General features: G+C 39.5%; 1 protein-coding gene across 3 annotated transcripts in view; it reads left to right on the plus strand.

Annotated features, from left to right (window-relative positions):
* The window catches only part of KIAA0232 (KIAA0232 ortholog), a 67,418-nt gene that overhangs the window by 19,770 nt on the left and 33,398 nt on the right, over positions 1-14,250 (plus strand). For all 3 annotated transcript variants that reach the window (XR_007708172.1, XM_035547202.2, XM_050710245.1), the window contains exon 3: positions 11,937-12,074. Coding sequence is in view for 2 of the 3 variants with exons in the window: in XM_035547202.2 (XP_035403095.1) it covers positions 11,937-12,074 (138 nt within the window). In the remaining variant the exon portion in view is untranslated. The remainder of the gene's footprint in view (positions 1-11,936; positions 12,075-14,250) is intronic.

Genomic DNA, 14,250 nt, shown 5'->3' on the forward strand with positions numbered 1-14,250 from the left:
AGAATTGGTTCTTGGCATCTCAGGAATTTTTCCTCCATGCAGTTCTTTTGATTCTTGAGAAATACGACAATTTCCAGGGGAAGAAATATCCTCAATAGTGGATTTATTTAAATGATTTTTCTTTTCTTTCTGCGGGGCATGATTAGCCATCACTTCTTTCCAAAAATACAGCAGTGATGTCTGTTTTGAACAGGTTAAAGGGAATCTCTGGTCTCTAAGCACTGCATGGAATAACAGATGACCCTGGAATCCATTCTGATGCTTGGGGTAGGAGAGTGCCGCAGGGGACAAACTATTTAGGAAATACTAATCTTAAGGATACTGTATAATCATCTTCATTAGAGAAGTTCTAAACTGCAGTTTAGATAGTCATTAAGATCTTTTCTCCTCAGGATGTTGATGACATCATTAGCACTGTTTTAATTGCTTTAGGAAGCCTCCTTCCTTGTTTTTTTTATGGTGTTTTGGTGTCATCAACTGCAGCAGGGAAAATTGATGCATGAAGTCCTGGACTGAGTTTACATCAGGTAAGTACAGAAAGATTTAAAATTAAAAAATGAAGCAAAAAGCATCCCCAGCCTTAATGAGTGAACCCAGCTATTTAAGATGTCAGTGTTATTGTGTTAGCATTTGCTTCTGTTTACAGTGACTAAATAAGTATTTCAAGAGAATATGGGAGTCTTAATTGACTAGCTCTTCAGGGTTTAGTGTTGAGAATAAGCAAGATGTTCCCTTCTGTTCTGTTAGCAATACATGATACGTGGTTCCCATTCTTGATTATGCTGCTAACTTCTATTCCTCTTATCACTTGATCGTTTTTCCTCCGATATTACCCAGCTCTATATGGTGAGGTAGTTCAATATCTGGATAGAAGATACAATGTGGTTAAGGGTTTGGGATGTGTATTTTTTTGTTTGGTTGGTTGCTTTTCTTATTTTTTTTTGTTTTATTTTCACTGTTAATACCACGGCTTGCCCAATTAGAGTGGTTTCTGTTGGGTATAGTTATATTTTAGCAGGTTTAATATTGCTGAATGCTAGATAAGTAAGCCGTGAGTTCTTAGAGACTTAATATTGCCTTTTTTCAAGGCTTGTGTGTAGAAGACATAGGTGTTTTCTGTACAGAAATGACAGATGAAAGTGAAACCGTAATTCACTGCAACCAAGTTTTGCTGGAATGTTTGCATTTTTTGTTCTGACTCACTGGCTTGAATCTAAAAATATTGGGAAAATGGATAAGCAGCTATGTTTTGCCCAGCTGTGTTTCCAAGTCCTAGAGAGCCTTTAAGGAAGGGATCTCGTTTATGCTGAATTGCGCAGTGCCCCCAGAGCTGTTATACATTGCATGCTGCAGTTTTGTGTGTATTAGGCATACCTGTCAAGTATTTCTATAACACATGCACTGTAAATCTTGTAAAGAAAAATAAATACTGAAGTTAACTTGATTATCATTGACATTTATAACATAATTTTCATTCAAGCCAGTTGTATCTGTGAATACTTGCTATCTTTGGAAATGTAAAAACTTAAGATTTGAAAGATCTTAAGCAGTCCTTAATTCTTAGTGCTTTTGGTCTGTAAAGGAAAAACTTATAAAAATTGGTATGGATTTAAGCAATAGACTATGATGGAAACTTAAATGCAGAACGTTTCTTTTAAGTGTATAAGCTTTATCATTTGCATTTTATTTTTGTTTGTTTGTTTAGAAATAAATGATAAATAAAAGTTAAAACCCCGTGGAATTACTGAGGAATCTTGAAGTTTGGGGGACCGGAGAAATGCTGCTGGGGGATGGCTGAAAATTCTGAGACGCCCATGTGACCGCAAATCAGATTGACTTTTAACCAGAATGCCTTGATCTTAGTGGTTCCTGATGTTCAACCAACTAGGCGCTTTTAAGATTTCTGACTGTAGTTTAAATGCTAATTAAAAGTATATTTATAGATGCATGTGCTCTCAAACCAGTGTTTGATACAGAAATATTGCACTAAGATAGCGTACTCTGCAGCACTAAGCATTGCCTTAAAATATATTGTGTGAAACCGTGTTTCACTGGTCTTCATTTGCTCTGTATTAAAGTCAGTGTTCTGTGATATTTCTTGTATCCTAGTTGTAAGCTCAGCTCTTTCTGAATATAACAGGTTCATCATTTTTTTTGCCTGCGGACAGTTCTTCCTTTTGAAGGAAACAAAACAAACCAACACCCCAACACACAAGCAAACTAACCCCCAACAGCTAGAGGCTCTGTGAGATAAAGGCTTTGTTTGTAAGCCTCTGGTCATGCAGCAGGAAGGTCTAAAGGCATTTGTTATGCATACTTTCCATATCAAGTGCTGTCTGTTGGTTTTTACCTCCTTCTTTTCACTTCTTTTTTGAAGTTGACCTTTTTTCTGACCCTCAAAAGTAAAAATCCTAGAGAAGTTTTTTTTAGAAAGGCAGTACTTTCCGAAATCTTGGAATTAAGTAGCTGTTGTACTGCAAACCGTGCTCTTCTGTGACTACCGTGAGATTCTCTCTTGATTTTGAAGTTTGGGGAGGATGGCAGGAGGCCTTTCTTGAAGACAGACTCATTTGAAATAGTTTTGTTCAGGTGACCTTTTACATAAGGGGGTAGAAACAGTCTTCAGAATAACAGCTACACTTCTGCTGACTCTGATCATAGCTTTTAGTCTTACTTTTTCATCGTTAGCATATACTCAGAGCCCCAAAATGCAATTTCCTCCTTTATATAAAGGGAAGAACAGGGTGGTGGAAAAGAGGCCTCAGCCCACACATGATAATTTTTAGCTCCGTGCCCTGTGGCTGTACCTCCACAGATGCTTTTGGCCTAGCTTTGTGAAATGGGCTGGGGATGCCGCCACCAGCCGTCCTGCACTTGGTGACGTGTGCTGGTGACACGAGACACTTCTTGCTGGCAGCACTGGGCCACCAGCCCGGGTTATAGGATCCAGCCCAAAGCGGGGCATTGCTCTGCCAGCCGTCCCACGGGAACCCAGCAGAGGGACCCGATGACTGGATTCACGTTGGAGTAATGGGTATTTAGTGGTTAAGGATTTATTTCAGGGAGATACAGGTTGTGTTTTGTTGTGGCTGTTTTGTTTGGAAGTGAAAAACGCACCTGCAACATAAAGGTGTGAGGGGAAAGGAGGGTTTGGTCCCATGTGCTAAACTAAACCTGTATTAAACATTAACTGGCTAGTGTGCCTTTCTAGCAGGACACGACAATGAAGGTTGCAGTTGCTCTTTTGTCATCCCTAAGAAACAACTGGGTCATTGAGAAATGATTTGTTAACGCATTAAAATATGCAGAGTACAGTTCCGTTACCGTAGGGTAATGCGTGTGACCGTTACATGCAAGTGTTACTGAGTTCACCAGCAATGTATAAATTTAAAGCCCTTAGGGTAATCCCATGTATATGTGTTTGCAAGATTGGGAATAAAGCTTTTTCTCATACATAAACCTGGAAACTGAGTTTGACCAGTGCAGCTCAGTTTCTTACTGATGCAGCACCTCTGAGGGACTCATCCCCCCCTCCCATTACTTGGCATTTGTCCTGTTAATTCAAAGATGATTGCTCTATTCCGTATTTCTGTCTTGGTGATTGCACAACAAGGGCTAGAGTTGGTGCACCACGGACGGTGCATTTGTATTCTTTTATATTCTTTTGTGTCCTCTTTTAAGGATAGGAAGTGTGATGGCAGGGTTGGAGCTCAGCAGCAGGCTCCTCAGTAGTCTGCTTCAGCTGATGCCTTAGTGCAAAAGGCTGTGGGAGCTATTGGAAAGCATTTGTTCTCAACAAATGTGGTTACCAGATATTTTTTTCTCTTTCATACGAACTTCTGTCTTTGTACTGGTGCGTGCGATCATGTTTAAACACCAACGCCTTCGCAAGCATGTCTGTTCCATGATGCGAAACATCATTTCAGGACATCAGAGTTACCTGGGCTCTTTGGTGCCTCTCAGGTGTGCTAGCCTGCTGAAGTAGGCGCATCTATGGCATCTATGTAATCTAGTTAATGTTATCATCAGCTTCTCTTCTGAGTAATCAAAGCAATCTTTGAAACACGTACTACATTACCTTCTTGTGACTTTCTAAATAGCATCTAATGCTTAGTTATCCTATATCTCTCATTCACAGTCACCCAAGAATAATAGAATCACTTTTGTGTTGTTACCACTGCTGATCTGTTCTTAAAAAGGCTTGCAGGACGCAGAGCAGAGATACAAAATCAACTGCCAGGCTGGTTATTCATCCTGAGGGTCAGGATTTATTAGCAGCCATCTCTGTGCTGATATAATTGTCCCGGTTCTGATTGTGGCACTGGCTGAGGTACCTCGTTAGTGTTCTTCATACTGCAGACCAGTGTATGACAGTACGCTCACCATGTCTCCAAGCAGAGGTGTGCACTACCTAAATTCTGTGAAATCAGATGATTACAGTAGTCTGTGATGTTTGCCCCACAACTTAATTCCTGAGTTCAAGAGAACAACGATGACATGCTGTGAAATAACTTCCTAAGTCATAACATGTCCCTGTCAGACATCTGGACCATGTAGTGGCAGTTTCTGTTGAATTTCTGTCTTTCTCTGCCGTGTAGGTAAGGCATGTAAGTAACATGATTTCTTTGCAGCCCTGGCTATAGCCTTACTACGTTTTCTTTTCTACGTTTACTTTAATTGGAAAACTCTTAAGGCAGCCTGCTCTACAAACATAGGATTTCAACAGATGCAGCATTTGCATGTTCTCTAGCTCTTGGGAGTGGGTGTGATCAAATTGCTTTTGGTTGGTTTCAGCCTAGAGTGAACAGCACGTAGACTGCTCTTTCAAGTCCGTAGGATTATAAGCAAGAGTTTGTAATTGACACATACTCAATTTACGGTATTTTATACCTGGTTTGATTGGCTGTGATATGTCCAGTTCTTCCCTGCCTGCAAATTGTGGACTCATCGGTTCTGAATGCCTTGAGGACCTTGAAGTCGTAGCAGTGCATGCTGTGGTCTCATGTACCGTCAGCTCTTCTATTACAATTCAGCCGCGTAGGATTGTTGTGCTCCACTTGGAGCAGCTGGGAACGAGGTGGCTGCAGTGGCTTTGCAGGTACTTTGCTATACCCAGAGCTTATAATGTGGTTCTCTGCTTCTTCACAAAAAGTCCAAGGTGAATTCTTCCACTGGTAAGAACGGCATTTGGAATACTTATCTAATAATAAAGAATGCTTTTCAGTCTCCTCCTTTCTGTGGCCAGCATGGCTTCTGACACGGAGAAAGCTTGTGCTGCTCTTGTTGAATGTCTTTTGACTAAGCTGAGCTGGTGCCACTGTTTTCATGTACCTCTTCTGAACTCTGGCATATGTATTAACTCATTATCTTTGTCTCAGTCTGAGGCAAGTCTCAGTTGGGAATGTCAGAGGCAGTCCTCATCCATTAGACCTTTAACTTTCATTGTAATGAGATGCAATTCTCTTAAGCTTTTCACAAAAGCCATGATGAATAGATAGATATCTCTGTGTCTCTAAGCAAATTCTGAAAGTTTTTGTCCTCACTCTCAGTTTAGGGGAAGTATTTTATTTTTTTTTCCAGGAAAGATCACTTAAGCTGTTTATGCAGTCTGCTTCTTGAATAATTTTAAAGATTTGAATAATTTTAAAGATGCAGTTTTCTCCTTACTCTCCATTATAAGATCCTCCTACAGGTAGTAAGGACCTAATCGATTTTTTTTTATATCATTTATGGCTATTTTCTTCCATTCCTTTGCCTATCCCAACATCTCAGAGTTGACTTAGAGTTCTTTGAAATTTTTGGAAAAGCTTTCTTGCAGTGCACAGTAGCTCATACCCAAATATCCGAACATTGTATTTAATTATTAACTGTGAAATTAATTTAACTTTGCTGCCAGAAGAAGCCAGAATGCTGTACCCCCTAGATTTTCATTAGGTCAGATTACGTAGCCTAGGCTTTTTGTGTTTATTCTTCCCTTACAAGTCTTGATAGCTGACACTACCTTAAAATAAATTGTTGATAGACTTTAGCAGAGAAGTTTTATGGACCACATGTTAATACTCAAATTCTTTTGAGTGTGTTTGCAGAGAAGGAACATGAGTGCCTTTGGAGAACACTGCTGCCTTGAGTTTAGGCTATTCCATCTCAGAGGCAGAGTAAAGATTTGCAAATTTGGGGTTTGGAATGTCGTGTACAATTCATGACCTCGATGTTGCAGTTGTTTTGGGTGATCTGTCTTTTCCTGCTTTTGAGTTTCTCTCTAAGGAAGTAAGGCTCATGCATTCATCATTCTCCATGTGAGCGTCCATTCTAATTCTTTTCCCTTTGGCGTGTCCAGTAATTTGATTATGTATTTTGTTTGCATTTGGACATTTCAAAAGTCTTGTAAGAGAGGTTTCTCCTGCGGCTTGGTAGAGGCTAATGCCCCGCTTTGGAACAAGCAGACAAATCTTAATCGTTCTATACGGCACTTGACAGGAACTGTCCCTCCATTCGTTCAGCAGGCATACAACTCCAAACTATTTACGGCAAAAATATCTGTCAGCTGTCCTATTGAATCTTTGGCAAATGTTTGTTCCTCGTTTAAAAACTGTGTGGTTATTTTTTTTCCTTTAGTTATCTCTTAATCTGTTTGCTGAGAGTTAAAAGGGGAGAAAATTGTTCATATGTGTTTTATGTAGTCTTGCAGGACTCTGCATGCCTTAAACATCATGGGCAATTTTTTTCACGTTAAAAATTAGATAACCGACTTTGATATTCTTTGAGTTGGAATCTTAAAGGGAGAGACTCTATATTTATTTCATATTTGAGAAATTATAGAATCGTAGAATGATTTAGGTTGGAAAAGACCTCTAAGATCATCACATCCAACCGTTATCCCATTGCTGCCAGCTCTACCACTGAACCATGTCCCTGTGCACCATACCTACACGGCTTTTGAAGCTGTGAACCACGCTATGCCCATTAGCCAGAGAGCCACAAGGAATTGAATCCCTCTTATTTTTTGTATGAACTTGTTACCTGAGTTTGCCTGTTGAAGCAATGCTATTTGACTGGCCAGCAGTGACATTTAGGAGAGCAAAAAAATGCTGAACCCGTAATATGCTCGAATCGCAAGTGGTTTGTACTGAAATTAAAATGCTGAAAAAAGAGGAGTGTTTCAGAATTCCCCATGTCAGCATTTTTTTTTAACTCGGTATGTTCTTCAGTCCTCTAAGAGAATTGAATTTCTTGCCCTAAAATCTCTTATTCATACTTCGAAATAGGAATGTTGACCAAGTAGGTAATTGCAGCTATTCAATTCGTTATCTAAAAACTAGAGAATTTGTATTTGATCATCATTTTATTGTGTGTCTAATTTAATCTGTAGTATATGCAGAGAGAATCTTAGGCCCCTGGGTTCTCTGAACTTCCTTGAAGAAGAAAATTCTGATATCTTAAACATATTTTTCTGCTGATTTGATTTCCCCATTTTGGGAGTATGTTGATCAGCTTGCTTACTTGTGTGTTCTGCTGATAAGGCAAAATTGAAGCTTGTTTGCTTACCTGAGTATAAACTCAAGGTCCTGGTGTTTCTGCATCCCTGATCTTGACTCCAGCTTTTATGGGTAGTTTCTGCAGGATTCTTGAGATAAATTTTAACACTGATTTTTCCTGTTATGTAGACCATGACTTTCAAAACAATTTTCATTCAGACTAATCACAAGGTGTCACCTTTGTTCTCTTACTGATAGTAGTATTTCTCTACTGTCTTGAAAACAAATGAGACTAAGTAGAATCACTGCCTAAGTTGCGTTTTTTTTTTTTTTTATTTTTGCTTCCCCAAATTCTTGGTAAGTGTGGAGGGAAGTGGGGGAACTGCTGCAGTTGTGTAGTTGAGCAGGAGAAACAATTTAGAAAGCTATTTCTAAAATTTGCATCTGTATATTAATTCAATACTAGAATTAAGCACCAGATTTCTTGAGGCAGCATTAGCAGAGTACAGGTACTTTACCAGCACTCCTTTAGCCATGTTTATAGTACTTAAGTTATTCTCATAATAAGATTTTGCATGTTATGTCTTTGCAAATTAAAAATCTCTACTATGAACTCACCTAGTTATGTGGTAGTTAAAGTAGGACTCTAAAGAATGGATAATTAAATAGCAGTTTTGATATTTTTCCAATATCCAGATGGCTTTCTGTTTCTGTTGATATATATTTAATATTGGGTAGTTAAGCTGCCCAATATTGGGCATTTTGTTTTAAATGTTAGGATTTTATAAGCCAGACTTCTGTTTGCTTGTGTGTTTTTGTTGTTGTTTTGGTTTTGCTTTTTCTTTTGCATGCACACTTTTTAGACCCATAAGATCAGAGTGGGGTTGCTTTTATGAAAAGTTCAGCAACCACTGAACAGAATTGTGAAAATGCAAAGTTACTGTAAAGTTCTTGCATTAAAACGAGCCTTATAATGTGACCTCTAGTTCTGTTAGGAAGCAAAGGTAACTGAAGGCATCTAGCTGCTGGAGAGAACAGAAGTCCGTAGTGATTCTTTCCACGTGAAGTAACTCGTTTATTCTGCTTCGTGCATACAGAATGTTTTGTTGAGCTGCTTTCTTTACTGTTCGTCATGGACTTAACATTTTCCAGTCTAAAGAGTAAACCTACTAATGGGCTTCTCACCATCAGAAAAAAAAAAAGGCAAAAGATTAATTTAAAATATTTGAAACTCTTGGATTGCCTTTTTGTCAATTTGGTCAGCATACAGGCACTTAGTTTGTGTGGCACCTCAAGTTCTAAAACGTCACCGTAAGAGTACGTGATGTTTTCTAGTTTTTTTTTCCTCTTCCTCTTTCTTCCTTTTAAATTGTTTCAGACAGGTTCCAAGGCATTATAACACAAGAATGACGTGTAAGGAATTTATTTCCTTCACTGTTTGGTAGTATTTTATGGGTATTTGAATTATGTGCAGTAAGTGTAAGGTACTTGATAAATACTGGCTGCATTTGCTGATAAATGTTGTAATTTACCTGAGGATTTGAAACAGTAATTTATGGTGTTTGCTAATTTTATGAAATGAGAGGCTTAAAAAAGGGAAGAAAACAGTGACAGGAAAAAATCAAAACCTCACGTTTTCAATAGGTTTTTTTCCTATAAAAATGAAATGCTGATGTGAAGCACTGGCAGCCAGATGTGACTCAAAACCCTGTGTTCAGAAACAAGTTTTCTGTGGATTGCCCAGAGAGGCAGAAAGGAGAGAAGATTCTCCCAGAGCACTGTCCCTGGTCACTGTACCCTACAAGATGAGTCACATCAGTCCCAGAGTGCCCGAACAAAGTGCTTGCTCCAAAAGGAAGGATGAGATGGTGAAAATCCAGCTCTGAGCTGGATGCTTCAGAGAAAATTCTACTCAGCCCCACATTCCCCATTAGAAAGGGATATTTTTATTGCTAAGAGTAAATATTTAAAATTGCAAAATAGCAAAAGTAATAGAGATTTGTCAGGTGTCATTCAAATTTGCATGTGTGGAGAACTGAATCAAATGCTTTATAGCAATAGGTTCTTGGTGCTCTGCTGACAGACCGCTAGCACGTGTGGTGAGTAACACAGCCCTTCACAGAATCACAGAATTGTAGGGGTTGGAAGGGACCTCAAGAGATCATCGGGTCCAACCCCCCTGCCAAAGCAGGTTCCCTAGAGCAGGCTGCCCAGGTAGGCGTCCAGACGGGCCTTGAATATCTCCAGAGAAGGAGACTCCACAACCTCCCTGGGCAGCCTGTTCCAGCGCTCCGTCACCCTCACCGTGAAGAAGTTGTTTCGCATGTTGGTGCGGAACTTCCTGTGATCGATTTTGTGGCCATGGCCCCTTGTCCTGTCCCCACAAACCACTGAAAAGAGGTAGGCCAAATCCCTCTGTCTCCCACACTTCAGGTATTTATACACATTGAGAAAATCCCCTCTCAGTCATCTTTTGTCCAGGCTGAACAGACCCAGGTCTCTCAGCCTTTCCTCACAGGGGAGATGCTCCAGGCCTCGTATCAGGCCCTTGCTGAGGCCAGCTGGGCTGCGCTTGTACAAAGTCAGGCTGCAGTATAGATAAAGCAAAGTATGCTAGTACATAGCATTTTGGTAACATTTTCCTAGTGTAAGATGTTGCCTTAATCACCTTTCCACCTAAAAGCAGAATAAATGAAGTCACCTAATGCACGTTAGCTTGTGTGCCTGGATTTTCATTAAGAACCTTTTGCAAGTGGATATATGATTTTTTGGCAGTTGTGCCCACGTGTGGATGAGCAGGACAGGCTTTGGAAGGTGGTAGGGGTAGGTGGGTCTCACCAGTGTGCATGCTTCCATGTGAACGTTGAGTTAGTTAACCTCCTCATTGTGGATGGAGAAACATACCAATACCATTCTGGAAAACATTATTTATTTATTTTTAAATTGGAGTGTAGAGGTGCATAGTTTATTGAACCTATTTTGTGATAGTTTAAGTGAGGGTAGGCTTTCGACTGGGTTTCATTAGGAGCAGATGAGGGGTATGTTGAAAAGCATTGGGTTTTTGTGAATCCCGCTGAAGAAGATGATTTAGACTAGCATGCATTGAAAGGCATAAAGATGATTTTCCTGGTAGTCAAAGTATTTCTTTGATCGGATGAACACGGGAAATCATATGTATAGATGTGAACGGACAGCGAGGAATAAGCAAGTCTGATAATATATTTCAGGAACGAGATGAGTATTTACCCGGATGTGGAAGAAATGGGTAGGGGAGACAGGCAACTGCAGAAGGATTGGAAGTGCACTGTGATTGCTGCTGGTATGATTTGGCTTTTGAAAAGTGATGTAAAACAGATGCTATGCATCTTCAGATGATTACATATAATACAATAGCATTCTTCTTTGATTTTATTTTTCCTAATGGAAGTTCTCCCTATCCACGAGTGCCTGACTTTCTTTAAAATCAGTTTAGGTTTAATGGAAGATAGACACTATTATCTCTAGTCATAAAGACTGAGCTGAAGTCTTTCAGATCTAACGTTGCAATTTCTTCTTTTGGCTTATTTCACTTTCTCTTAAGTTTGATCCTAACTCTGAACATCTTGCTTTTCATCCTTATTTCAGAGATCGGTGCGACTCTGGCATATTTTGTGTAAATTACAGTGATACATTCAACCATAAGTTGGCCCTAAAATGATCGTTATGGTTTTTGTAGAATCATAGAAAGACTTGGGTTGGAAGGGACCTTAAAGATCATCCTATTCCATCCCCCTTGCCTTAGGCAGGGACACCTCCCACCAGTCCAGGCTGCCCAAAGCCCCATCCAGCCTGGTCTTGAACACCTCCAGGGATGGGGCAGCCACAGCTTCTCTGGGCAACCTATTCCAATGCCTCACCACTCTCATAGTAAAGAATTTCTTCCTAATATCTAATCTAAATCTCCCCTCTTTTAGTTTAAAACCATTTCCCTGTGTCCAGGTCTCTTTGGATGGCAGCCCTTCCTTCTGGTCTATCGACTGCACCACTCAGCTTGGAGTCACCTGCAGACTTGCTGAGGGTGCACTCGATCCTATTGGCTATGTCATTCATAAAGATATTAAACAGCACCAGTCCCAAGACAGATCCCTGTGGGACACCACTCATCGCTGGCCTCCATCTGGACATAGAGCCATTGACGTAGCTCTCTGGCTGCCTTGCAATTGGAAAACAACGGCATTACAGTGTGAGTAGCCTCCATGTCCAGAGAAAAAAGTACATGTACTTTTCTGAATAGTAAGTGTCTTATAAATGGTAAGGTCTTCTGTAGGCATTGGTTTTAATCAAACTACACTTTAATTTGTCAAACAGCAGTTTTTAGTGGATAGGGTGAGTTTGTTTGTCTTTTGAACAGTATGTTGTTTGTAGTCTTGTAGTCTATTTACATATCTTAAATAACGTAATTTTCTTTATTTTGATTTTTAGGAGAATGACATCTTCCTGGGCTGGGAAAAGGGAGCTTACAAAAAATGGGGAAAGAGTAAGAAAAAGTGCTCCGATCTAACACTAGAGGAAATGAAAAAACAGGCTGCTGTCCAGTGTCTTCGCTCTGCTTCTGATGAAGTAAGTTGGGATTATTTAACGGATTCTTAAGACTTCATGCCGTTCTTTGAGTTAGATATATTTAACTTGTGATGGTTAATCTTCTAGTCTGTGGCCTCTTAAAATACAATATCCCCAAGAGTTCTCTTGAGTGTTCTTGTTCTTCTTTAGGAAATTATGAAACCTTTATGTGGCAGCAGGATTTCACAAAAGATTCTGTACCATGTAGTGTCATGCCTTCCTTTCTGCAAGCCCTCACCTATTATTGTTGAGGACAGTTGCAATGCACCAGTTTGTGCTGAAATTACCACAAAGCTTTGCATAAGGGTAGTTGTTAAAATTCTGGATTTACTTTGCGTTGAACTCTGTCTGAGCAGCAAGGAGTAGAGTATTTGGGCGGAAAGTCATTTTGCTTTGTGCATGTGCAATCCAGAATTGCTAAATAAGATGCAGTGTGAGTACCAAACATTAATTTTCTACATTGCATCATTAAGTGGAAGCGGAGTTGGAACACGCTGACTGGAGAAGGTAAGGAGAGGTGAAGGCAGCAATGGAAAAGTGGTGAAAGGGAGACTGTAGAAGGAGTTGTTTTTTAAAACAAAAATCAATCTGTGGCATAGATCAGTGAAAGCTCTTCAGGGAGGCTTTCCAGACAACAGAAATCAGAAAGTCTATCTTTTAGTTACAAAACTACAAATACTTTCATCTGTCACTACTGTGAGGTGAAACTCTACCCCCGGCTATGCAGCTTGGTTGCGTTATTGCTCCATACAACTTCCTGGTCACAGTTTGTGATTGCACAAGCATTTGTGTGGTTTTGTGGGGAACACGATTGGGAAAGAGAATCAGTATCCTGAGATTAACCTGGCTGGGGTGGAGGAAATGTTAACCTAGAGAAGTTTCCCGGTCAGATTTGTACAGAGACTTGCCCCAGCAAGAAAGGGGAAAGTATGCAACCAAGAATAGTGGAGGATGTCCTATTGGTTTATGTGGTTATTTCCTGCAGCACCATCTTCAACAGCATTCCCACCATATATCGACTTATTTTTTGTGAAGCTACTTGGACATTTGTTCAGTTACTAAAGTGTTAACTGACTAATTGGGGAGTTTTCTGAACTCCCTTTTTCCCTTTACTTACAATCTGAGGAAAGTGATGCAAAATGTAATTTTCTTGGTAATTTACTGTGCTCTTGTAGTTGCAGAATATTGAGGTCAGCACTCTGACTACTGTAAAACTAAAAGTAAATATGAAGCAAGTATGGAGAAATAATTGCAAGAGGTAATGCCTTTCTGATGGTATGACTGTCTTTGTGTACTCGTTTCATAAACAACAAAAAACAGTAGTCCCATACATAGACTATAGGAATATTGATTGATTTTTAGCTTTAGGAATGATTCTATGCATCATCACATAAGTGAAAATGAAGGAGCATCACTCAGAGCTGAATTTATGTTTAGAAAAACAGTTGAAAAGAAAAAAGGAAGGAGATCAATTTATTACTAATCCCTGCTCTGCTTCCACTTGAATGTTTTTATAATCTAAAACAGAGTAAGAAGGGAAGAAGCCTTCAACTAGGGTTTTAAAAGAATGAAAAGATGTATGATCTGAAACTCTGAACAAGTAACTTCCTCTGACTCCTGCCACATTGTCAGATTTTATCATTCAGTGTGAAACTATAATCTATAACCTGTAGACTCCTGTTTTTATATCAGGGCTATTTTGACATCTGCTACGTGCCCAGATAGTTAAGCTTGCACATTTGGTGTCTTTAACAAAACTGTAGGTTGTGTTATTTTTTTCTCCCATTTTCAAACACAGAGTGGAACCTTTAAACCTTTGTCAAGGTTTGAACATTGTTGTTTAATGCTGTTTTGTAGGTAATTTAATGTGTATTGTAGAAGAGACAAGCATTTTCTAAACCCTAGAGTTGAGAGAGGGAGGTGATCCTGCTTTGATATGAGTGATACCTTAAGATAACTTTTAGGGTATCTTTTCTTCCTGCTTTTGAAACACGTTTCCTATGTTGGCTGATGTCTGTATGTATTTTTGGGTGCTGATTCAACAGGAGTACTTAGTGGTTCTCGTACTCTGAAACAGTACTGTAATACCATTCAGGCTGCTCTATGCAATGTTCACGACTTAATTGCAGGATAAAAATACTCCAAGTGGTGTGTGAAAAGTGTTCTTATAAACTGC

Source organism: Cygnus atratus, chromosome 4 (genome assembly GCF_013377495.2).
Source record: "Cygnus atratus isolate AKBS03 ecotype Queensland, Australia chromosome 4, CAtr_DNAZoo_HiC_assembly, whole genome shotgun sequence".
Taxonomy (NCBI): domain Eukaryota; kingdom Metazoa; phylum Chordata; class Aves; order Anseriformes; family Anatidae; genus Cygnus; species Cygnus atratus.